Source organism: Sinocyclocheilus anshuiensis, unplaced genomic scaffold (assembly GCF_001515605.1).
Source record: "Sinocyclocheilus anshuiensis isolate Anshui unplaced genomic scaffold, SAMN03320099.WGS_v1.1 scaffold259, whole genome shotgun sequence".
In the NCBI taxonomy this organism is placed as follows: Eukaryota; Metazoa; Chordata; class Actinopteri; order Cypriniformes; family Cyprinidae; genus Sinocyclocheilus; species Sinocyclocheilus anshuiensis.
In genome coordinates, this window is record NW_015549576.1 from 86,868 (window position 1) to 112,885 (window position 26,018).

Here is a 26,018-nt window from a genome sequence, read left to right on the forward strand (position 1 = left end):
ATAGTAATATTATAGTATATATATACATATATATATATATATATATATATATATATATAGTAAATATAGTAATATTATAATATTATGTGACAATAATTATTACAACCATTTTATTACATACAGTACATTTCTTCTTAGCAATTATTGTTAATATTAGTATTCATTTTTATAATTTTCATTTTTTTGTATTATTATCAAGTGAAACATTATACAACAACATTAATAACAGATTATTATCAGATTGTATACAACATATTATATTGGTTAACAACATGTTGCATACAATCTAATATTATTATTAATAATATTTTTTATTATTGTTGTTGTTGTTAAGCAATATAATATATGTTGTATACAATCTATTATTATTATTATTATTATTATTATTGATATTAGTATTAATTTGTATCATTTTCATTTTTTTTGTCCTATTATCAAGTGAAACATGATACAACAACAATAATAATAACAACAGATTATTATTATTATTATTATCATCAGATTGTATACAACATATTACTGTACATTATTATGTGCTATGCTATTTCCTGCAATGCAATTATTTATATTCATTTGCCGGTCAGGGGTGCGTTTCCCAAAAGCAACTCTAGTCACAAGTTCCATAGTTACCAATAGCTTTCAATGGAATTAACAACCGTAGTTAGCTGACCATGCTTTTGGGAAACGCACCCCTGGTCAGTTGGCATTTAAACATTAAAGCAATGCCAATGAAAGAGAATGTAATGTAATGTTGGATCTGACACTCACACCAGCTGCAGCTGTTTGAATGCTGAGAGCTCTTTAGGCACCGCAACAAACAGATTCCCATCCAGGTATCTATGGAGACAGAGTTCATCAGACACCCGACAGGAAGCCAGACAGGAACCCCTGCATTAGCATAAAGCCCGGTCCCGCCCGCGTGCGTGACTCACAGTTCAGTGACACTGCGTGGGACGCCACGGGGTAAAGCCAACAGGTGCTTGTTGCTGCAGCGCACCACTGTATCCAGACACGTGCACTGCTCCGGACACACCGGCTTAGGCACACAACTCACGTCGTCTTCAACCAGCCCTGAGATACCATTAGACATACAGTCACAGAAACCGTGCCATTTGATCAATAATTAGCCAATATACAATTCAATTACAATTTACAGAGAGCAGATTTACGCCAGTAAAAATAAAAAAAAGATAATTGCAACCTTTTTATTTCGCAATTCTGACCGTTTTTTCACAATTCTGAGATCTACAAGATGTAAACACAATTCCATAAGTCCATTTTCACAATTAAATTAAAATAAAATATTTGAAAGTGTCATAAAATTAAAAAGAAATCACAGTTGCAAGAAAAAAAGTCAGAATTATGACATAAAAAAGTCGCAATTACCTTTTTTATTTTCTATTCAGTGGCAGAAACGAACCACAGACTTTTTAGAAGCAACCTCAGAATTCAGAGAAAAAGTCAGATTGTGAGAAACCTCAAAATTGCAAGAAATAAGTTCTGTGTTTATATCCAACAATTCTGACTTTTTTTCTCGCAATTGCGATTTCTTTTTAATTTTATGACAATTTCAAATATTTTATTTTAATTTAATTTAAATCAATATTTGAATTTTAATTTAATTAAAAAAACAATTAACTTTTCTTTTTAATTCTGTGGCAGAAACAAAAACAGAACTGCACAATGTAAACAGAATTAAAAGAACAAGTCATAATTGTGACATACAAACAAACAAAAAAAAAAGTCACAATTACCTTTTTTATTTTATCATCCCATGACGGAAACAGGATTCCATAAGTGAGATTATTTATATACTTATATAAATGATTTAATATAAGTCTTGGAAAAATATCAATAAAAATGTGCTGAAAACTACAATCTAATCCATAATGTTTTGCATCGTAAACCATGGTTTTCAGTAAAACTGTTTTATTTATGCAGTTACATTATAGAGTAGCTGTAAAATAAATCAAATAAATAAAAAGAAATCTAATAAATCTAAATATTACTTGTAAATATAATAAAACATAAAGAATATTATTATTAGTGAATAATAAAATTAGATAACTCTTTTGTTCTAGAGCCAGAGAAAATGTTGCAAATCAGAAAATCCTTACTGTTGAGCTCTGCATATAGTATATATATTACTCAAGTATTCATAGAGAAATTAATGTACCATTTATTTTATTTCATTTCATTGTATTAAGTTCATTATTAGTATTAAACACATGAAATCAAACTTGAGTAGCTAGAGGCATCTGCGTTCACATATGTGAGTAAAGTATGTTTAGGCTTTGTAAATGATGAAGATGTAGGACAGTGAAACGATCAGCTCAAACCTAAAAACCTGAAAGCCTCATTCACCCTTGTCACAGAGGAAGTCCGGCTTTGCCACATCCTGCAGTGGGATCTCTCTGAGGAAGGCTGGGTTCTGACAGCGAGGGTTTCCCGTCACGATCTGCCGAGATCGCAGCCACTCGCCCAACCAGGACAGACGACAATCGCAGTTAAAAGGGTTTGCCAGCAGGTTTCTGAAAAAAGACCGTGGAGATTAAACAGAGTTAACATTAACGGAAGCATATATTCAGATCGGACACATTCATAAAAGGCAGCGAGAACTAGAGGTGTTTACAGAGTGGAGAGGTTTGGCAGCGTGTGGAAGGCTCCAGGCATGATGGTGGTAAGCTGGTTGTCGTAGAGCGAGAGCAGACGTACGTTCTGCAGGCCCGAGAAGCTGCTGTTGTGGATGCAGCGGATGCGATTATTCCTCAGCATCCTAACAAAGACAGAAACAAGGTTTCAGGGCTTCAGGGTGACTGTGAGGAACAATGAAAATGGCTGAGTTTGCTTTGATTGCTCTTGAGTAATGATGCATTTGCACAATCTTGCGCTGATACATTTTAAAGATATTGATACATTTAAATAAATGGGCAGCTTCACTACAGATATACTAACATCCTGGACTGCTGTGAGAGTTCATTTAATACCAGTGCTCAACAAAAAGATGGATCATTCTTTTAAACTTCAGTATTTGCTTTACTGATGTATAAGGGCTGCAAAACGATTAATTGTGATTATTTTTTTGTGTATATATAAATACACACACATATATAAATATCTGTATGTTTATATATTTATACTTGTGTATAATTTATATTATATATAAATATAAATTTTTATACATAAACCTAACATATTTTTCCTTAATATATACATGTATGTGTGTGTATTTGTATATACATAATAAATATACACAGTACACACACATATAGTATGTAAACATAAACTTTTATTTTGAATGCGATTAATCACCATTAATCGTTTTGCAGCCCTACTGGTGTATCAATCAGTTCACCAACTAATCAATCAGTCAACCAACCAACCAATCTGATATTTAACCAACCAATTAACCACCCATCCTATCAGCCAATCACTCATACTACCAGTCAATCAGTCATCCAACCAGCCAATCAATCAGTCAACCAACTAATACGTTTATCAACCAACCAATCAGTCATTCTATCAATCACTCATACTACCAATCAATCAGTCATCCAACCAACTAATCAATCGGTCAACCAACCAATCTATTAAACAACCAATGAGTCATCCAACCAACCTATCAGTCAGTCAACCAACTAATCTGTTAATCAACCAACCAACCAACTAAACAGTCATCCTATCAATCACTCATACTACCAGTCAATCAGTCAACCAACTAATCTGTTTATCAACCAACCAACCAACTAAACAGTCATCCTATCAATCACTCATACTACCAGTCAATCAGTTAACCAACTAATCAAACAATCAATCAGTCATCCAACCAACTAATCAATCGGTCAACCAACCAATCTATTAAACAACCAATGAGTCATGCAATCAGCCTATCAGTCAGTCAACCAACTAATCTGTTAATCAACCAACCAATTAGTCGTCCTATCAATCACTCATACTATCAATCAATCAGTCATCCAACCAACCAATCAATCAGTCAACCAACTAATCATGTCATGGTGTAAAGAACAGAAACTGATCTTTGTTAATAATTGGAATCTTTTCTGGGAGCGTCCTAGGCTTTTTTGAGCTGATGGCCTGCACCCCAGCAGAGTCGGAGCGGAGCTCCTATCAGACAACATCTCCAGGACGCTACACTCCATATGACTAGTAAGCCAATTCTCAAATAACTGTGATGACTTTTGTTCTAGCCACTTAAATCACTACCCACTTGAGGTCAAAATATAAATTTAATGCAGGATCTAGTAAAAATCTGATTGTGATTAAACCGGAAAAATGCAAAATGAACAAAAACAATTTTTAAAGCTTGGGCTCCAAAACATTAGATCCCTCGCACCCAAAGCAGTTATTGTAAATAAAATGATCACAGATAATAGTTTTGATGTACTCTGCTTGACTGAAACCTGGCTCAAATCAAATGATTATATTGGTCTAAATGAGTCTACTCCACCAAGCTACTTTTATAACCATGAGCCCCGTCAGACTGGTCGTGGTGGAGATGTTGCAACAATATATAGTAATATATTCTCAATGTTACTCAGAAAACAGGATACAGGTTTAACTCATTCAAAATACTTCTGCTTAATGTTACACTGTCAGATGCAAAAGAAATCTCTCCTATCTCTTGCTCTGGCTACTGTGTATAGACTGCCAGGGCTGTATACAGATTTCCTAAAAGAATTTGCAGATTTTCTCTCAGACCTATTGGTTACTGTTGATAAAGCGCTAATTGTCGGAGATTTTAACATTCACGTTGATAATACAAATGATGCGTTAGGACTTGCGTTTACAGACTTAATAAACTCTTTTGGAGTCAAGCAAAACATCACCGGGCCCACTCATCGTTTTAATCATATGCTAGATTTAAAAATGATCTTACTGATATAGGTATTGTACCTCAAAGTGATGTTGTTACTGACCACTACCTTGTATCGTGCATGCTGCGTATTACTGATATTAACTATATGTTATATATATATTATCTATATATTATCGTCCGGGTAGAACTATTGTTCCAACCACCAAAGATAGATTCACGAATAACCTGCCTGATTTATCTCAACTGCTCTGTGTACCCGTAAATACACATGAACTAGACGAGATGACTAGCAATAGGGGTACTATCTTCTAAGCTGTTGCCCCCATTAAATTAAAAAAGGTTAGAGAAAAATGTACTGCACCATGATACAACAGTAATATCCATTCTCTCAAGAAAGAAACTCGTAATCTTGAGTGCAAATGGAGAAAAACTAACTTGGAAGTTTATAGAATTGCGTGGAAAAATGTCCAGCTATAGACAGGCTCTAAAAGCTGCCAGGGCCGAGCATATCTGCAAACTATTAGAAAATAACCAAAGCAATCCAAAGTTTTTATTTAGCACAGTGGCTAGATTAACAAATAATCAGACTTCACCAGAACTAAATATTCCCTCACAGTTTAATAATAATGACTTTATGAATTTCTTCGCTGATAAAATAGATAGCATCAGAAATACAATAACAAATGTAGAGTCTACAGCATCTTGTAATTCAGTTTCATTCATCACACCCAAAGAAAAACTGCAGTGCTTTACAACTATAGGACAAGAAGTGCTAAATAAACATATCATTGCATCTAAACCAACAACATGTTTATTAGATCCTGTACCCACTAAATAACTGAAAGAGTTGTTACCCGTAGCAGAAGAACCGCTTCTCTATATTATTAACTCGTCGCTATCTCTAGGTCACATCCCAAAACCATTCAAGCTGGCGGTTATTAAGCCTCTTATTAAGAAACCACAACTAGATCCTAGTGAACTGGCAAATTACAGACCCATTTCAAATCTTCCGTTTATGTTTAAAATTTTAGAAAAAGTTGTGTTTGCTCAATTGTGCTCCTTCCTGCAAAAAAATTATATCTATGAAGAAGGCCCCATCATAGCACAGAAACAGCACTTGTTAAAATTACAAATGACTTGCTTCTTGCGTCAGATCAAGGCTGCATCTCATTGCAAGCTTTACTTGATCTTAATGCTGCTTTCAACACTATAGATCATGACATACTCATAGATCGAATGCAAAACTACACGGGAGCAGGCTTTAAGATGGTTTAGATCCTACCTGTCCGATCGATACCACTTTGTCTATTTAAACGGGGAATCATCTCAATGATCACCAGTAAAGTATGGAGTGCCGCAAGGATCTGTCCTAGGCCCACTGCTATTTTCAATATACATGTTGTCCATTAGGTAATATTATTAGAAAATACAGGATTAGTTTCCATTGTTAAACTGATACTACTCAACTATATATTTCAACTAGACCAGATGAAACTTCTAAATTATCTAAGCTAACAGAGTGTGTTAAAATGAAAAAAAAATGTAGATGACCAACCCTTAATATATATCTGAGATTACCGAACACCTGAGAAGAGATGATGCCAACCCCCCAGAGGACCTCAGATGATGCCAACCCCAAAACAACATACAAAACTACTAAATGTTGCTATAAGTTTAATCACAACATATAACTATTGCAGTAAATAGTGTTCACTGTCTGTTTGATTACATGTCATTAACTAACTGCATGGATTTTACTGTACATTTCTGCCATATGGACATCAACTTAACAGTCACCATTGATAAGCTACTACTAAATATAATGTAGAAACTTTAAAATAGAAACTTAAATTTTCTGTAAAGCTGCTTTGCAACGATTTGTATTATGAAAAGCGCAATACAAATAAACTTGAATTAGAATGAATCAATCACTCAACCAACCAACCAATCCATTAACCAACCAGTCAGTCATCCAATCAATCAATCAGTCAACCAACCAATCTGTTAATCAACCAACCAATCAATCAGTCATCCTATCAGTCACTCATACTAGCAATCAGTTAACCAACTATCAACCAACCACTCTATTAAACAACCAACCAACCAACCAGTCAATCAGTCATCCTATCAGTCACTTATACTAGCAATCAGTTAACTGACTTATCAATCAGTCAACCAACCAATCTATCAAACAACCAATCGGTCAGTCATCCAACCAACTAATCAGTCAACCAACCATTCTGTTAATCGACCAACCAACCAATCAGTCATCCTATCAGTCAATCACTCATACTACCAATCAATCAGTTAACCAACCAATCTATTAATCAACCAACAAACCAATAAATCAGTAATCCTATCAGTCAATCAGTCATACTACTATTACACTACCATTCCATCCTTAAAAAAAAAGCTTGAAGCTGTTTTAATTATGTAAACCACAACTAGTTATACTACAAGCATGCTTCTCAGAAATGCTGTGGCAGAAATGATAGCGAAAAGGACACTTGCAGTATGCGTAATCCGTCCATTCCCCGGAACATTCCTCCACGTACAGACACCAGGTGGTTGGCAGTGAGGTGAAGTTCAACCACAGACGATGCGCCATCAAAAGCTTCATCCTCAATCTCAGTGATTTTATTGTTGCTAAGGTTTCTGTGAGAGAAACGCACCAAAACTGATTTATTGTCCAGTTCAGTTCAACAGTAAGTAATACAGTGTATTTTGACATTGTTTCATTATATTATGTAGAACATAAATGTCAATCTCACATTTTCTTAAGATGTGTGAGGGACCGAAAGAGTCCTGTTGCCTCCAGGATGGACAAGTCATTGTTATTGAGCCGTCTGAAATAAAGACAATGAAATAAACATAGAGTTAGCATGTTGCTAAGCTAACAATGTGCTACTATAATACTATAAGCAGCACGAAAACTATTTTTATCAAAAAAAAAAAAAACGAAACTAAAAGAATTGTCAACATTTTGGTTGCTTCATCCGCCATCCTTGGATGGAGTTTGTCGCAAAGCATTCTGGGATTGACTTTTCACATAGAGAAATAGCCGAAAGAAATTATCACAAAGAAGGCAGCACAATTATGCAGTCTACTTTAAGAAACATTCTTCATATTGAGTGCACAGACATGATGCCTTAAAATACTCCCTACACAGGCAGCTCACTATATTTTGGAACAGAGCCATATTGTAATTGTTCTGTTTTAATTATGTATTCTCTTACAGTTCAGCTGTAGAAAGCGGAAGGTGCTCTGGAAACTTGGTCATCCGTAAATTTGAACAATCCACCACAGTAGCTTCACAGCGGCATTTGGGTGGACATACAGGCTTGCTGTTACAGTCCTTATTCAAACGTGTGTCCTCTGCACCTGAGACAAATATAAAGATGCTTTCAGAGAACCACTGTTATTCAAAGGAAAGTAGGCCATTATTCAGTTTGCATCACATATATTATTTTTAGTCATATACAAAACCAGGTTCAATGAGATACTTAACAGACATAAACAACTTACCTGGGATGTGGTACTGTTCCTTGGCTGCTATGGCAACACATGCAAGAAAACAGAAAATACAGCTGCTATGGAGTGTAGATATACATGAACCCAGCAAAGATCTAAATTTGAGACTTAAAACTAGACAAATAAAGATTTTTCTTGAATATACTGGCATTTATACAACTGTTTCTTTGAATCCCATTGGTTGAGTGATGTTTAGTCACTCTTTATGCAGGTTACACATTTATGCCAGTAGGTGGTAGCATGTACCTGACTATAAGTGAGTAAATGTCATTCATTCAACTGATTTAGACAAAAACATTAAATCAGAAACAAAACAAGTCACTGTTTTATGGGTGAATCATGAAATTATTCACTCAACCAATTTGTTCAATAAAACTGATTCACTCAGGAACGAAATTAGTAATTGTCTATATGAGTGAGCCACTAAATAATTATTTCAAATGATTTGTTCAACAACACTGATAAATTCGGGAAAGAAACAAGTAACTGCCTATATTAGTGAGTAATTTAATTATTCATTCAACCAATTAGTCCAGAAATACTGATTAATTCAGGAGCTAAACAAGTGGCTGTCTTTATGAGCAAATCATTAAACCATTCCGTCACTGATTTGTTCAGTAATACTTGGGCTGGTTGCATAAACTTTTTAGACTAGTCTTAAAAAGTTAGTCATCTAATTTTTTTTTCTTCAAGACTGGTCATAACCTTTTAAATTCATTTATGAAAAGGTAGATTGGTCTCATTTGTATTGGAAAATTAAGACTGATTACCCCTTGGCAACTGCTAGTTGGTCAAACTAATTCTTAACACACAGTCTTAGCATGGTGGCTAAGTTTATGCAACTGGCCCCTGATTAACTCTATGTGAATGAGTGACTGTCTATATGAGTGAGTCACTGAAGCCTTCTTTCAACTGATTTGTTCATAAACACTGATTAATTTATGGAACGAAACAAGTGACTCTTTATAAGCGAGTCATTAAATCATTCACTTAACCAATTAGTTCAGCAGCCCTGTTTTATTCAGGAACTACACAAATGGCATTTTAATGTTTTGTTAAAAAAATCTATTCATTCAGAAATGAAACATTAAATCATTAAGTGAAGTGAATGATTAAATCATTGACACAAACAATTTGTTCAACAACACTGATTCATTCAGGAATGAAACAAATGACTGCCAATATGATTAAGTCGCTGAATCATTCATTCAGCCAATTTGTACCAACACTGATTCATTCAGAATCTAAACAAGTAACTGTCTGGAAGAGCAAATCAATAATTTATCCAAATGATTTGTTCAACATCACAGATTCATTCAGGAATGAAACCAGTGACTAGCTTTATGAGTAAATCGTTAAATCATTCACTCGACCGATTTAGTCGAAGACACTGATTCATTCAGGAATGAAACCAGTGACTATCTATGTAAGCAAGTCACTGAATCATTCATTTAACTGACTTGTTCAAAAACATTTGATTTATTCAGGAATGAAACAAGTGACTGCCTTTATGAGAAAATCATTAAATTATTCACTCAACTGATTTGATTCATTTACAAACACCTTCTAATGTGTTGCTTGGAGAAACAATAACTGTCTGCGCACTTACCTGGAATTTCAAACAAACTTCCCAATTAAAAGTTATGTGCGTACTTTTAAATGAATAAATAAATAAATGTATGCAATTATTTATAAATTCTTTGTAAATAACTGCACAGTGTGTTCGTTTATTCTACCTGAACAGCGGAACTTCTTGCTCTTGATCTGACTGATGCGTTTGTTGGCGAGCCGTCGAGGACTGGAGCATCGTGTGCCGCTGGTCTCAATCGGGTTGGAGCGCAAAAAGTCCGCCAGCCACTTCAAACCACAATCACAGACGAAGGGGTTCTGAGCTAAGTGACTGAAAGAAAGTCAACAATGAAACATCTTGATTACAGTAAGTGCCCATATCAATTGTTCGTTATATAACGTCTCTTACAGGGTCTGGATGGATTTCAGCGGAGTAAATGTGCCTTTGGCTAGAGTCTGGATCTTATTGTCATACAGGGACAATAGTGATAGGTTCTCAAGGTCATGGAAGACGTTAACGTGAACACAGTGGATTTTATTGGCATTCAATAGTCTGAAAGAGAGAAAGACAGGCCGCTCAGACATTACTATGACTGTCTGGATGATGCTGTTTCAATGTCCTACTTTATTCACGGACCATTAAGCAATGCCATTGTGACATTTTTCATGTGGGTGGTAATTTTACATTGACATAGGCTTTTCTGTACTTACAGTAACTCTAATGCACTCAATCCGTCAAAAACACCTCGAGGCAGATCTGTAATCTTATTTCCATAAAGAACCCTGTAAAACAAAACACAATTATGAGATACAATGGTGCTGATAAACAGTTTCAGCATGCGGATTTCACCATTCAGACACAAGGTTACACATACATTTAAATACAAATGGGTTTAACTAGATTATTTTTACATTTTATGAATCTTTATTAATTTTAGGATTTTACATTTTATTAGCTGAAGTCATAAGAGCACATCCCCAAGTCTCTGATCTTTAGATATAACTTCCTTCTTCAGTACTAGCAGTAAGTTCAATTTATAAGCAATGCCTTCTCTTTTTAATGAATCAGTTGAACCGTTTCACAAAAACAGTATGATTTAAGCATTTCACAAATCAGCGACTAATAGAACCAAAACATTTTGGACATGTCCGACTTGTAATGAATCCGTTTAACAACTCACAGATTCCTTGAACCAAAAATTGATTTGGGAATGAATCGTTCAGACTGAGTTTGTGAACTGGTTCAACTGTTTGACTGAAAAGATATGACTCGATAGAACAATTCATTCATGAATCAGTCATTACTAAATTAATACTAATGACTTTGTTGAACTACATAAATTCCTCCTTCAATGTAATTAGCATCTCATTCATGAATTATTTTTTTAGTGAATCAGTTCACAAAACCAGTCTGAATGTTTCATTCGCTAATGAGATTGAATCTGTCCATGTGGTTCTCAAGTCAACACGTCAGTGACTCACAGAACCAAATCTTTTGCACATGTCGGACTGTAATGAGTTGGTTAAACAACTCACCAATTCTTTAAACCAAAAAAAAAAAACATTTTTCTTGTAGGTCGGTGTTGTATGAAGGAGCATTAGCAGTAATGTCTACATCAACATTTCTGTTGCAGAATCATTTTTTTTGTATGATGTCTGTGGGCTTTATGAGACCCTCTGCAGCATTTTTATGAGTTTATGACTTGGTCATTGCATATAGCTTTCTGATTTGCTCTATCAAAAAAAAAACAGATTGTTTTGAGTTTTTCAGGTCATTTTCTTGCTAGGTCCATTTCTAGTTGTGCTTCAGCTTTCTGACATACAGCCTGTTTGAAATTGCATGTGGCTCTACAGGGTTTCAAAACCTTTTGAAGGCCTGAGAGATTTTTGTTTGTTTGTTTAGTTTTTTTAGCATGCTATAGTGAAACACCTGAATTGCCAAAACTATATATCGTATCGTATCGTATCGTATCATTTCATATCATATATCATATCATATTAAGCAAGGTAAGATTTTTGTTTGTTTTTGAAAGAAGTCTCTTCTGCTCACCAAGACTGCATTTGTATAATTTAAAATACAGTAAAAACTGTAATATTGTGAAATATTATTGCAATTAAAAACAACTATGCTCTATTTGAATATTTTGTAAAACATAATTTATTCCTGTGATCAAAGCTGTATTTTCAGCATGATTACTCCAGTCTTCAGTGTCACATGATCTTCAGAAATCATTCTAATATGCTGATTTGCTGCTGAAGAAACATTTATTATTATTATCAATATATTTGTGCTGCTTCATTTATTATTATTATCAATATATTTGTGCTGCTTCATATTTTTTAAGAAATCACCATATATATTTGAAAAGAAAAAGTTATATATAATGATATATAATATAAAATATATAATAAAAATATTATATATATAATAAAAAGTTATTTGAACTTACTGTCATTTTTGATCAATGTAATGCATCAATGCATCCAATATAATAATATAATATAATATATGTTGTTTGTTTATGCATTCAAAATCATTCAACTTAAAATAAATGGATATCAAATCATTAAGAAATACATATTTTTATATGATAAAATATTTTTGGTAAAATAACATAACATAACATAATATAATATCATATATCATATCATATATTTGATTTTTTTGGAAATATGTTTATGATGTTTAAAGGTTTTTTTTTTCCATCCCTTTATTTTCTAGCATGTAACTCTGTAAAACAGACACAGTAAGAGTGAATGAATTTTAAATGCACACTTACAGTGAGTTGAGTGAGCGCAGGCCGTGAAAGGCATCAGGGGCGATTTCAGATATTTGGTTATTACTCAAATCACTGTGCAGTAAAAGAAAGAATTATGAAACATGTGAAATATAATGGCGATAAATATAAAGAAAAACAAACGCAGCAGATCCCGAATGAATCTATTCCAATCATTCTTTAATTAACAATGACATGTTGCGCAAAAACTGCATGTAGAGTGATTTTCATAAATGTATGTGAACTAATGAATCTAATTTATGTCATCGTTCAAACTGTAGTTTATATAACTGTAATCACTCACATTCTACGCAGTCTCTTGTAGGAGGCGAACGCTCCCGGAGGAACAGACTTTATACCGTTCTGCTCCAATCGTCTGACAGACAGAAAAGCAGAGAACTACATGTCAAGGGTGGATGGTTAGCTCTACTAGCATCTCCTTGGTTCCCTCATTATCATGGCTACTACGCTGTGAAGGGCACGACCTTTAGCACTAGTCAAACGGTCGATTGCACCAATGCGGGTCAAAAAAGGGTAAAACCCACCAGATGTGAAGGTCAAGAGTCAAGGGGAAATGTAAAGTGCACTTATTTTTCACAAGGGGTCAAAAACAATGTTAAAGCTGAGCTAGTCTTAAATAAGTAAATAACACACTCACATCTCAGTCATGCCTTCAGGCATGTTGGCTGGAATCGCCGTCAGACCTTTTCCTCTGCAGTCCACGATATTGTCCGTACATGTGCACATCGGCGGACAGGAACCAGACGCAAGACCACAGGGCTGAGGACCGGAATCAAAAACACCTCAGGAAAAGAAGGAAACATTATAGATATATTAGTCTTAAGCATGCAGTTGATTGGTTTCATGTTTGCTTGATATCGGTCTGGATGTTTTTTCAGTTTTGGGGACTTTGGAACAGTGTTTTTTTTTTTTTCTAAATAAAAATTCACATTTCAAATCTTCATGTAATCTGTCGTGGAAATTACATTTTTGCCTCTTCTGAGACTAATTTCACAGTTTATTTATCCAAAACACACCAATTACATAATAACTTTTGTGAATGTTTTTGTGTAAAATTACAGCTTAATTAGAAAATAATACACCATAATAATAATATTCTCTAGCCTCCATGGTAAACAACACTCTTAAAAATAAAGGAGCTTAAAAGGTTCTTCACAGCGATGCCATAGAAGAACCATTTTTGGTTCCACAAAGAACCATTCAGTCAAAGGTTCTCTAAAGAACCATCGCTTTCTTACCTTTTTATCATCTGAAGAAACTTCTTTCAACACAAAGAACCTTTTGTGAAACAGAAAGGTTCTTCAGATGTTAAAGGTTCTTTATGGAACCATTTAGACAAAAAGGTTCTTCTATGGCATCGTGAAGCACCTTTATTTTTAAGAGTGAAGTACGCTGACATTTGAAAATAAAGCAATAAGCCCCAAGAAGCCTCCGCCTCGCGCCGTGCCTAACAACGCCCCTTAGCTGTTATAAATTCACTGTAAACCACAGCTTCACGGGGCTTATTGCTTTTATAAAACGGTTATTCCATATACGTAGTAAAGTTTCACAAAATAAAACAGAGCAAATAAAGTGTAATGATATTAATAAAAACAGTATTCTTCCACCAAACAATGTAGTTCCTCAGAAACAGTTGTGGTTCCAACAAAGTGGTTGCCGAGCAACACACAGAAGTAAACAAAGGTGTGTGTTTGTAGAGTAATTTACAACAGCTTCGAACGGCTCAACCAATCAGAATCAAGCACTGGAACTCTCCGTTTTATAAACATTCTTTTACAAACAGCAAAACTGATAACAAAATGATACATGACTTTCACACAATAAGTGTCGAAATGGTTTATGATTGTTTTACACTGCCTTGAGATTACAATAATAAAAATAGAATAATATTTTTAGGATGTATTTTCATAGTCTAAGTTTGGGGCTGTAACAAAATCAATTCCAGTTAAGATAAAACGTTTTCAAGGCACTGTTAACATGACCTTCGTAGGATTTTAGTTTTTAAAAAGTTTTTAATAAAAATTAACCCCTTAAACATAAAAGTTGAAGAAACAAAATGTGACTGTCATACTATATATCAAAAAAGTAATATTAAAAGTTGAATCTTTTAATCTGTTTTTAATCATAATTTAATAAGTGTTTAAATATGTGATTCGTTTTTTTTAACACTTATATAATAGAAATTAGCACACAAAGAAACATAATTTGACTTTCGTACTATTTATCAAAAGGTAAAAAGTTGAAAAACTGTAATTATTATTTTTTAAATAAAAGTATAACGACATTTTTTATTTAAAAATGGTCATAAAAATTAACCCCCCCCCCCCAAAAATCGAACAGCCAAAACTACAGCCCGTATCCCAAGAGGCCAGATTTACCGGAGCATGTGAAGTCTTTCTTCTGCAGTTCGGCCAGGTTGAGGCCGTGTAGGTTGGGTGGTGCACTGCACTGAGTGTAGAGTCCCAGCGTCGCTCTCTGTCTGAGCCACGGAGACAGCCATGACAAATGACAGTCACACCACAGACTGTTAGAGTGCAGCCGGCTAGGAAAACAACAGCACATAGCTGCTGAAGACGGACTTTGCAAGCATCACTATTGTCAATTCTCATACTTCTGTGTGAGGAGAAGTGCGGAAAAAGAGCTCTGGACTCACAAGGTACGTAACTTGGGCATGTGGTTAAAGCTGGAAATGGGGATGGTGCTGATATTGTTGTTGTTTAGTGTACTATGGAGGAGAATTAAAGAGCTTATAAAGAATATATAATCCATATATACTGTATATAATCTGAAAACAATGACTAATTTTCTTTCTCCGTAGCACATAAAGTCAGTACATACAGGACCTCCAGGACTCTCATGGCACGAAACGCTCCGTCCTCAATGCACCTGATGTGGTTCTTATCCAGCTGTCTGAGATCAACACAAACACAATGGCACACTAGACATTTGGATCAATTTAAAGCTTACGTTTAAATCATTTTATTGGGGACTTAAAAGGAACATTTATAGATGAATAAAGCTGTGTGAATTTTAACTCACAGGTTCTTGATGTCTGTGGCTCCTCTAAATGCTCGTCTTGGTATCATCTGGATGGCATTTTCACTTAAGTCCCTATTTAAAAGAGTTTGTAAAAGGTCTACTTGAATTAAATCAATAATTATTCATGCAAAATAGAACTGAAACGCACGTTTAGGTTAGAAAACATCAAAAAAATAAATAAAATGACCAAGACAAGACGCAACTTTTATTGCTATTTTAATTTACCTAAAAATTTACTCACCCTCAGCACATCCAAGATGTAGATGAGTTTGTTTCTTCATCAGATTTGGAGAAATGTAGCATTGCATCAGTGTCTCAGCAATGGATGCTCTGCAGTGAATGGGTGCCGTCAGAGTGAGAGTCCAAACAGCTGATAAAAACATCACAATAATCCACAAGTAATCCACACCACTCCAATGTCTTGAGAAGAGAAAAGCTGCTTGCTTGTTTGTGGAAACAGGTCCATCATTGGGATGTTTTTCATTTCAAACCGTCACATCTGGCCAAAATATGAGTCCGTAATCCATAATAACGCTTCCTCCAGTGAAAAAACCCATCTCCTGTTGTCTATCACATCAAAATACAACACACTTGTTTGGAACAGTTTTGGACTGTTTTCACTTGTAAACGATGCTTAATCTGGGCATATTTCACACCTAATTCATACCAGAAGACGTTTTCACTGGAGGAAGCAATATTATAAATAGAGGACTCGTGTTTCAGCTGGAAGCAATGGTTTTAAGATGTTAAAACATCTTAATGATGGATTTGTTTCTTACAAACATGCCGTTTTTGGCTTCTCCAGACATTAACTGATGGACTGGAGTGCTGTGGATTACTTGTGGATTACTGTGATGTTTTTATCAGCTGTTTGGGCTCTCATTCTGACGGCACCCATTCACTGCAGAGCGTCCATTGTTGAGACAGTGATGTAATGCTACATTTCTCCAAATCTGATGAAAAAACAAACTCATTTGCAACATCTTTGTTGGCCTGAGGGTGAGGACATTATTTTGATTAACTATTCCTTTGGTAGCTCATATCTAGTCAATCTTGGCAAATCTGAACACAATTTGACAATTTGTTCTGCAGGAAATTGACATTTAATAAAAGAACATCTGGATTCCTAAATGTCATTTCATCTGTTTTCTCTCCATGTGAAAGCCATCGGTGACCTTTTCCTAATGCATGTGATTTTGGCAGCAATTGCAAACTGTTGTTAAGTTCCCCGCAATTGGTTCAAGCTACAGTCGCCGTTTGATAGAGGCCTTTTATGTTCCTTCAGGACGAACAAAGAGTACAGCAAATTAAAGCTCATTTTCTTTGTTTACGGAGTAAAATGCAGTAAAAAGCTAAAAGCTAACCGCAGACGCTGAGCATTAGCTGTATCATTCGTGGCATTTGCTAAGGCACTATTTCCAGTAGAAGTCAGGCCACTGAGCCAGTACAATAAATCAGACACATAATAAGAAATCTAATCAAGTGTGAAATGGAGTGAGAAAATGCTGAATATTTTTTAAACAAATACTAAGGAGTCTACAGGAGTATATAATTGAACACAAAACCTCCAGCTGTTTAACTCTGCAATGTGAATGTGGGTCTAAAATAGACTGTGCGTTCAATTTCTTCTTGTGTTTTTCAGTGCAAATATGGACAAAGAGGTCTTTTCCACCTCACATTCCAGAAACTGTTCATTTAAGTCTTTGATCTTAGTTTGTATCATTATTCATTGGATGCATATGTAGATCAAAATAAAATACATTTTCTATGTTATTTAATGCATTCCACACTTCATTTTTTCATTCATTTTTCATCTAATATATGTAATAAATTTGATATTAGTTAAGCATCATGATATCATATTTCAATTAAAGGGGTCATCGAATGTTCATTTTGCACAAGTTGATATGATTCTTTAGGGTCTTAATTAAAAGTCTATAACATACTTTGGTTAAAATTTCTCAATGTTAGTGCAAACAACTTGAAAAGTGAATTTTGCATCCGATGACCCCTTTAAGAAAATGCTCACAAAAAAATTTTGTTTTACACTTGCATTATTTATTATAAAATAAATTGCTCATATTTGACCCACATATATACTCCGTTCTAGAGTTAATTAGATTAATTTGACACTCATGTAAATGTAAGCAATAATTTCTGCTCTAGAGAGCAATCAGGTTTCATTGCCTGTCATTCCCACATGTTATTTTCTACTTAACCACTTATTACCTGTGAATGCTGGTCACAGGTTACAGGTCCACTCAGGTAATCATCTGAGAAAAAGACCCCAGCAATCTCACGTATTAATGCACCAAAGTCAGAGATACTGTATGAATATGAACTCAACATTTCTCATTGGATTCAGGAGTGAAGTTGCTCTCCATTTGTACTGTATGTATCAATTGCATCCTCAGCGCAACAAAACCTTCCTCTGGGTTAGATAAGTGTTCAGTTGAGTTCATCTGGTTGTTAAAATGCCAACATTTTCTAAACATTGTTTTCTAAACAAATTTGGGTTACAATGAGACACTTACAATGGAAGTGAATGAGGCCAATTTGTTCATGTTAAAATAGTGTTTCAATATCATAACCAATAGATATAAACAATATGGGTTAACACAACTTTAGCATGGAAATATGGCTTACTAACCTTTTCTGTATAAACTTATATAAAATTTTACAACTTTGTTGCCATGGTAGCCCTAAAATGACTGTAAAAATTACTAGATCGACTTTAAAGCTCAAATAATCCAGAAGTTTTAACATACTAGTTAATGAAAGTTTCACATTTTTGCTCCTCCAAAAATTGGCCTCATTCACTTCCATTGTTTCTTCCAAGTTCCCCCCCCCCCCACAACCTTGATATTTGCTTTGTTTATAGCAAACATTGAATGAGTCTAATTTATTTTTGTGGTAATCAACATTACTTCACAAGTGTCGTTGTTTGTGTTTAACTTAATAAGTATCATGATGATGCAATGCAGGTTTCCATTATTTACATGCAACACGGCCAATTCTTAATCACATCAAAGTGATTTAAACATACTCTGCAATCAGATTCATCTTTAAGAAAAACTAAGGGAAACCAGAAACAACCTCCTAAACTCTGGGAAGAAGAGCCTCCAGTGCTCTCAGTGTGAGTGCAGGGTTTCCTGGTAACCCCCTTTAATCAAAGCTGTTTGCCAATGATGTTCAGTTTGCATTCGCTGCGGTCCCAACCTGGCTGACATCCAGAGGTGAAGGCAAACAGCACGGCTAGTAAGACTGCTCGACCTCTGCAAATATTACACTCCAGATCTTTTATTTGAAAACCCTTGAAAGAGGGCAAGAAGAAGAGGACAATAGAGGCCTGAGTGGGAAAAAATGAGCAACAAGTTGTGGGATCTGAGAGACTGCGACTAGCCACACTGGTTTCCTTTTGTTAGCCGTCGTCTTTCTTACATTCGTCTTTTTGTGTTTGACGTACTGTTTGCTTAGGGATATTAAATGTTAGCAAAGGCAAAACTCATTCATCAGAAGCTCAAAGACAGTGAAGAAACAGTAAATAGAGAGAAAATGGCTGAAAGAATGAAGAGACTGAAAAAAAATCTGATGTGTATCCATCATTGCGCCTCCTTTTAAATTGTTACACATATTGTAGCTAACCAAAGCTACAGATCTTTAAATTTCTTATTTGCTATTTTTGAATTAGCTTATGTTTTTTAAGATAAACACTCAGAGCAACAGCTTAGCATATTGCTAGCTGATTAGCATGCTAGCCTAAGTGTCTTCAAGGTACTTACAGAAACATGAACTCTACACCTCAGGCATGCATTAATTTTCAATAATTATATAGACTGTCATAATTCCTCACGTCACCACTTGCGCTACAACTAGACAAACGTCTAACTCAAGCACATTTTGTGTGACCGGCCAGTGAACTGTAAGAAGTGGTTCATTGTGTCATTACTGCATAATTTTTCAAGAAAAGCTTCCAAAGAAAAGTTCTTGAAAGTACATGAAAATTGGCTTTGCGCTGTTGTAAAATTACCTTCTTTTTTTTTACCATGTAGAAGAATCATTCAGTGCAATGACTCCTTTAAGACCAGCAACATTTTTAAAGCAACAAGTAACAGATCTTTGCAAGTTGTAAAGTGCAAAACTCCTCTAGCATAATATATTTATACATACATATTTATATACACAAGTATGCGTTTCAATATAATTTACATTAAAGTATATTTTAGTTTAAATTCAATGCTTGAGAGAAAAGCTTTGAATGGCATATTTCAAAGATAATAAAAGCATGAGATAATAATGAAATTACTGTACGTAAAAAAATTTGCCTAAATCCAATATAAGTGGATCAAAAAAGCACTCTAAAGTTATTGCACATACTTTTAAACTACAATACATTTTCATTTAATTGCAGTTAAAATGCAAAGTGTCTGAAAACATTACATTCATTTCACACTTAAATATATTCTTTTAAAGTATATTATTTTCATAATAATTACTCTTTTAAATAGTATGTTAAAGTGAACTTTTTCACAAGTTGATTCCAACTGAGTTCGGTATTAACATGTTTGCTAAGCTAACAATGGGATACACTAATGAACACAACATCATAAACATAGCACACAAAAAATATTGCTAAAAACAGTCAACTACTTTTTATCAATACATAAATGTACTGAACGAGCTATAACTATATTTATAATGGACATTTTCCCGCATTTTCATCCGCTATCTTGTATTTTTGTTGGACTGAGCTTGTTGCAATACATTTATGGGATTTTCTTACTTACAAAGAATGGTGATATTTATGATTTTGTCCTAAATGAGATTTCTTAGAACACATTGGTTCCTACGATTCAGAACAGACTTCGCATTAGGAGTGCACTTATAGTCAATAAAATGCTGTCTTTAAAGGCAGCTGTCTAGGTTTTGGAACGAAGCTATTCACGCTACAGTATCCTGTCAAATGAAATAAATTTCTAAACGTTCCTGGAGAGAAGAGATGGGAATAGCGTGAACGCTGAAGAATAATTAGTCTTTTCTGTCATTGGTTCGTAACATACACATTCTTAGCTGAGTTCTCACCCGGTTAGAGCAAATGAACATTTTTGCTACCCACAGTGACAGAGTTGAGGAAAAATCTACATACCAATCATAATTAGCAATCACCTCTCTTATTTCCTCTCTTATTCATTTCACACTTAAATATATTCTTTTAAAGTATATTATTTTCATAGTAATTACTCTTTTAAATAGTATGTTAAAGTTAACTTTTTCACAAGTTGATTCCAACTGAGTTCGGTATTAACATGTTTGCTAAGCTAACAATGGGATACACTAATGAACACAACATCATAAACATAGCACACAAAAAATATTGCTAAAAACAGTCAACTACTTTTTATCAATACATAAATGTACTGAACGAGCTATAACTATATTTATAATGGACATTTTCCCGCATTTTCATCCGCTATCTTGTATTTTTGTTGGACTGAGCTTGTTGCAATACATTTATGGGATTTTCTTACTTACAAAGAATGGTGATATTTATGATTTTGTCCTAAATGAGATTTCTTAGAACACATTGGTTCCTACGATTCAGAACAGACTTCGCATTAGGAGTGCACTTATAGTCAATAAAATGCTGTCTTTAAAGGCAGCTGTCTAGGTTTTGGAACGAAGCTATTCACGCTACAGTATCCTGTCAAATGAAATAAATTTCTAAACGTTCCTGGAGAGAAGAGATGGGAATAGCGTGAACGCTGAAGAATAATTAGTCTTTTCTGTCATTGGTTCGTAACATACACATTCTTAGCTGAGTTCTCACCCGGTTAGAGCAAATGAACATTTTTGCTACCCACAGTGACAGAGTTGAGGAAAAATCTACATACCAATCATAATTAGCAATCACCTCTCTTATTTCCTCTCTTAATTAAATGTGTTAATTAATTGTGCATGGAGAACGCCACCATGGTGCCAATTAACAAAGCTAGCCTAATGAATCTTCGAGTATTAGGAGACTATTACATGTTTTAATGAACTAGATCTTGCTTTGTTTAATGGTTCGCCACAAAATTCAAACAAAGAGCAAGAAAGGAACCCACATGACCCACATTATCATAAACCAATATTCCTGAGGTTACCAAAATGAGTGTCTCTGAAGGAAAAAGACCTTATGAATTTCATTTATAATAGCAGACATCTTTCCCTAAAGGCATGTGTGGGTGGTTGGGGGTGTTCGCAGGCAGATTGACTGAACGCACCACATCCATATGGCAACTCGCTAATGAGACAATGTGTGAAATGGCATGAACAAACAACCAAATAACAAGCAAACACAGCTGTCCTTAACTATTTGTTCGCACCCATTATGCCTCTTTCCGTACTCCCACACATTCCTACATAGTTTCCTTTTTGACCCACTGCCCCCGACAGCGCAGACTTTACTAACTGTATCAGTATTCAACGATAAAAACTCTTTGACTAACCACAGCTAACTAACCTAAGCTCTTATAGACATGTGAATGTCCAGGAAGACACTACACAAGCACATCAAAGGTGTTTTGATGCAAATTCATTGGTAGAAGCTAGGCAAATTAGCCAGACGCTAATGTTTACTGTCATATTTTCAAGACAATATATTTATAAAAATGCCTATAAAGATGTTTATAAACTGTAATTAGCATGCAATTAAGTGTCTGAAAACATATTCAGTTCGCATGAATGTAATGTTGATTCCATAATTAGTGCTTTTTTTAAAGTATACTACAGTGTTTTTCTTTTTCAGAAAGGCTGATTCCAATTGCGTTTGTGAGCATGTTAGCGAAGCTAACAATGGGATACGTGAACAAGCATAGCATAATAAATGAAAAGCACACAAAAATACCCAATGACAGTTTTTTTTTTCCCAGACTGCCCCTGACAGGCCAGAGTTTACCAACAATACATGTTCTTGGTGCTAAAAACTCTTCATCTATCCACAGCTAACTAACCTAAGCACTTATTAAGATGTGATGGTTTAGGAAGTCACTACGCAAGGTGTTTTAGAACAAATTCATTGGTAGAAACTAGTCAAATTAGCCAGATGCTAATGTTATTGTGATGTTTTTGCCTGAGAATGGGTGGTTTCATCTCAACAAGCATTTCCTGATGTTTCTGATAAGGAAGCAGTCACTCACAGTCTGGAGAGAGCGGGATTTTTCAGGAACAGGAGCTCTGGGAGTTGCTGGAGACGGTTTCGGTTGAGACGCCTGCGGGAAGCACAAAGACATATGGCTCACAATTCAACCCAGTTTGAAGATTACTTACTAATTTGTCCCTACATGCTATAGTTTTTAAATAAATTTTTTTTGTGCCAGTTTCTAGCTAGTTACACAAACTGTAATTTTGCCTGTATTTGTCAACCCTGTTACCAAAACGATTGCTATTGTAAAGTTATTAAAATTCTAACATTTTCTTAATTTGTGGTAAACCACAAGCCAAGCAACAATTGGACTCAAACTAGCTTAATTTAGATATTTTCAACCCTGTTGACCATTCAGCTGATATGCCTGAGTACATAGACATACGGCTCAGGAAACCCAATTTAGGAAAATTATATAAAACATGAATAAATGCAATTAATTTGAAAAGTCAAATTGATCCCAAAGAAAAACTATGTTACTATATTGTATTCCAGGCAAAGTGCTAAATCGTCCAATATTCATTTGTGAAATCTGGATTTTTTTTATTAGGTTACAGGAACATATTAAAAACATGTAAAAGGGAAAGTGAAGGTTAATTCCAAAATGACTATGATTAATTTTACACATCCAGCTTTGGGGACTCTGGGAACCCAGATATTAAGAATGCAGTCAATTTCAACAGAACCAGAGGGTTAAATGCTTTAAATATTATATTAACCCTATAAATCCTACTGTATCATTTTTAATATGCAACTAAGTCATCTTAGACAGATATTTACATGCATTTTATGCATTTCTATAATGATATGTCGAGACCTCACTGAATTACATTACAAGCTATCAGAATTTCATCTTACTTTTTGTCCATATAAATATCAGCATCTGCACCAAATTGCATATTTTTGCTCAGTTTGAGCCTCTGAATAAAAACTGAGGTTTTTGCTCCTCGAATATGAGCTCCATATTCTCATATCATAAAATATGAGCCATAAAAGCCTGATCCATCAAATATGATATACTTTCTAACTGTCCCAACATGCTGTAGCTTTCAAGGAAATAATTTTGTGCCCGTTTCTAATTAGTTACACAAATTTTAGTCAACCCTGTTACCATAGTAATTCTTATTGTGAAGTTATTTAAGAAAAGTACCTAACAAATATTTTCTTAATTTATGGTAAACTACAAGACAACATTTGGCTCAAACTAGCTTAATTAAGATATTTTCAACCCTGTTACCCATTGTGATATATAGAGACAGAGATAGAGAGACTTCTGTTTTTAGATTTTGTCTAAAGGTTCAATAAACTGTTCCATTTCAAAAAAGCAGATTTTTTTGACTAACATTTCATATGTCAGGTTTTATAGGGTTAAAGCATTTGAAACAGAATACTGTATAATAGAAAGAATTAATATGTATCTCTAAACTCACAGTCTGTCCAACTCCTTCAGATCATTGAAGGCTCCTCTGTCAATAGTGACGATCTGGTTATCCATGAGGTGCCTGTATAGATTGATAGAGTAATGCACAGTGAAAGTTAAAAAGAAACCAGCATTCAACACAAAGTGGAGAATATATTATATTATATTATATTATATTATTTATTCATATATTTTTTAAACACATTAATATTTACTGTGGGTTGGACAGAGAAGAAATATGAGATGGTAAGAGGGAAAAAATGCATTAATGGGTATAAAAGAGGTGGACAAAGTGAGGCTTAAATAAGTGTAGATTTCTGATAATTCAGTTTACGTATTTTAAATTTAAATGATGCAACAGCAGAGTAATGCACAGTGAAAGTTAAAAAGAAACCAGCATTCAACACAAAGTGGAGAATAGCGAGTGTGAAGAACGGCCACACATTCCAACCTCTAGCAGCATACAAACTGTAGTTAAAACACAATAAAACTGTTTGCTTGTTAATTGTTGTTTACATGCTAAAATATGCTCTTGTCTGCTTCCTGGCTGTTGTCGTGGCATATATAAATGTGTATTTAAATGTCTGAATCTCTCTAGATTACAAAATACAACAAACATAAGATTGATGTGAAGAAATAAATGAATAAAACTCACAAAATTCGGAGGTGCTTCAGGCCAGCGAAGTCATCCTTGCCAATATGTGTGATGTTGTTTGAGTTCAAGTCCCTTTAAAAGCAAGAAGAAAGCGGAAATGGTAGTTACTAATTAAATATTACACTCTAAAAAATGCTGGGTTAAATACAACCCAGTGCTGGGTAAAATATGGACACACCCAGCAACGAAGAACGGCCACACATTCCAACCTCTAGCAGCATACAAACTGTAGTTAAAACACAATAAAACTGTTTGCTTGTTAATTGTTGTTTACATGCTAAAATATGCTCTTGTCTGCTTCCTGGCTGTTGTCGTGGCATATATAAATGTGTATTTAAATGTCTGAATCTCTCTAGATTACAAAATACAACAAACATAAGATTGATGTGAAGAAATAAATGAATAAAACTCACAAAATTCGGAGGTGCTTCAGGCCAGCGAAGTCATCCTTGCCAATATGTGTGATGTTGTTTGAGTTCAAGTCCCTTTAAAAGCAAGAAGAAAGCGGAAATGGTAGTTACTAATTAAATATTACACTCTAAAAAATGCTGGGTTATATTTAACCCAGCATTTTTTAAAGTGTAACTGAAATGTATTACTATTTTTTTTTTTAAATAACTATGTCAATGGGTTAATAAATAACTGTAATTAAAGCCGTTGAAGTGTCTTTACAATGTGCTTACAATTTTGTTCCTCTTTCTAAATTTGTACACAAATTGCAGTGTTGACAGTACTTGTCAACTCTGTTACCAAAGTTTTTGATATTGTAATGTTATTTAAGAGTAGCTAACAAATATTTTCTATGATATAGAAATATTTTCTATATTTTCAATAATTTATCCTAAACTACAAGCCAACATTTCACTCCAAACTACCTTATTTTAGATATTTTCAACCCTGTTACCCATTCTGATATTATATTATATTATATTATATTATATTATATTATATTATATTATATTATATTATATTATATTATATTATAT

General features: G+C 34.4%; 1 protein-coding gene across 1 annotated transcript in view; it reads right to left on the reverse strand.

Moving 5' to 3' along the window:
• LOC107657487 (slit homolog 1 protein-like) overlaps positions 1-25,075 on the reverse strand; it is a 47,014-nt gene extending 21,939 nt beyond the window's left edge. The window contains exons 1-21 of the mRNA XM_016445592.1: positions 25,033-25,075; positions 24,388-24,459; positions 22,953-23,024; positions 15,775-15,846; positions 15,574-15,645; positions 15,389-15,460; positions 15,114-15,277; positions 13,373-13,517; positions 13,019-13,090; positions 12,718-12,789; positions 10,649-10,720; positions 10,347-10,490; positions 10,105-10,268; positions 8,363-8,389; positions 8,074-8,218; positions 7,609-7,683; positions 7,349-7,492; positions 2,633-2,776; positions 2,365-2,531; positions 933-1,071; positions 769-837 (exon numbers count right to left, since the gene is read on the reverse strand). Of these exons, the coding sequence (XP_016301078.1) occupies positions 769-837; positions 933-1,071; positions 2,365-2,531; positions 2,633-2,776; positions 7,349-7,492; positions 7,609-7,683; positions 8,074-8,218; positions 8,363-8,389; positions 10,105-10,268; positions 10,347-10,490; positions 10,649-10,720; positions 12,718-12,789; positions 13,019-13,090; positions 13,373-13,517; positions 15,114-15,277; positions 15,389-15,460; positions 15,574-15,645; positions 15,775-15,846; positions 22,953-23,024; positions 24,388-24,452 (2,096 nt within the window). The 5' untranslated portion in view covers positions 24,453-24,459; positions 25,033-25,075. The remainder of the gene's footprint in view (positions 1-768; positions 838-932; positions 1,072-2,364; positions 2,532-2,632; positions 2,777-7,348; positions 7,493-7,608; positions 7,684-8,073; positions 8,219-8,362; positions 8,390-10,104; positions 10,269-10,346; positions 10,491-10,648; positions 10,721-12,717; positions 12,790-13,018; positions 13,091-13,372; positions 13,518-15,113; positions 15,278-15,388; positions 15,461-15,573; positions 15,646-15,774; positions 15,847-22,952; positions 23,025-24,387; positions 24,460-25,032) is intronic.
• Between the last annotated feature and the right edge of the window lie 943 nt (positions 25,076-26,018).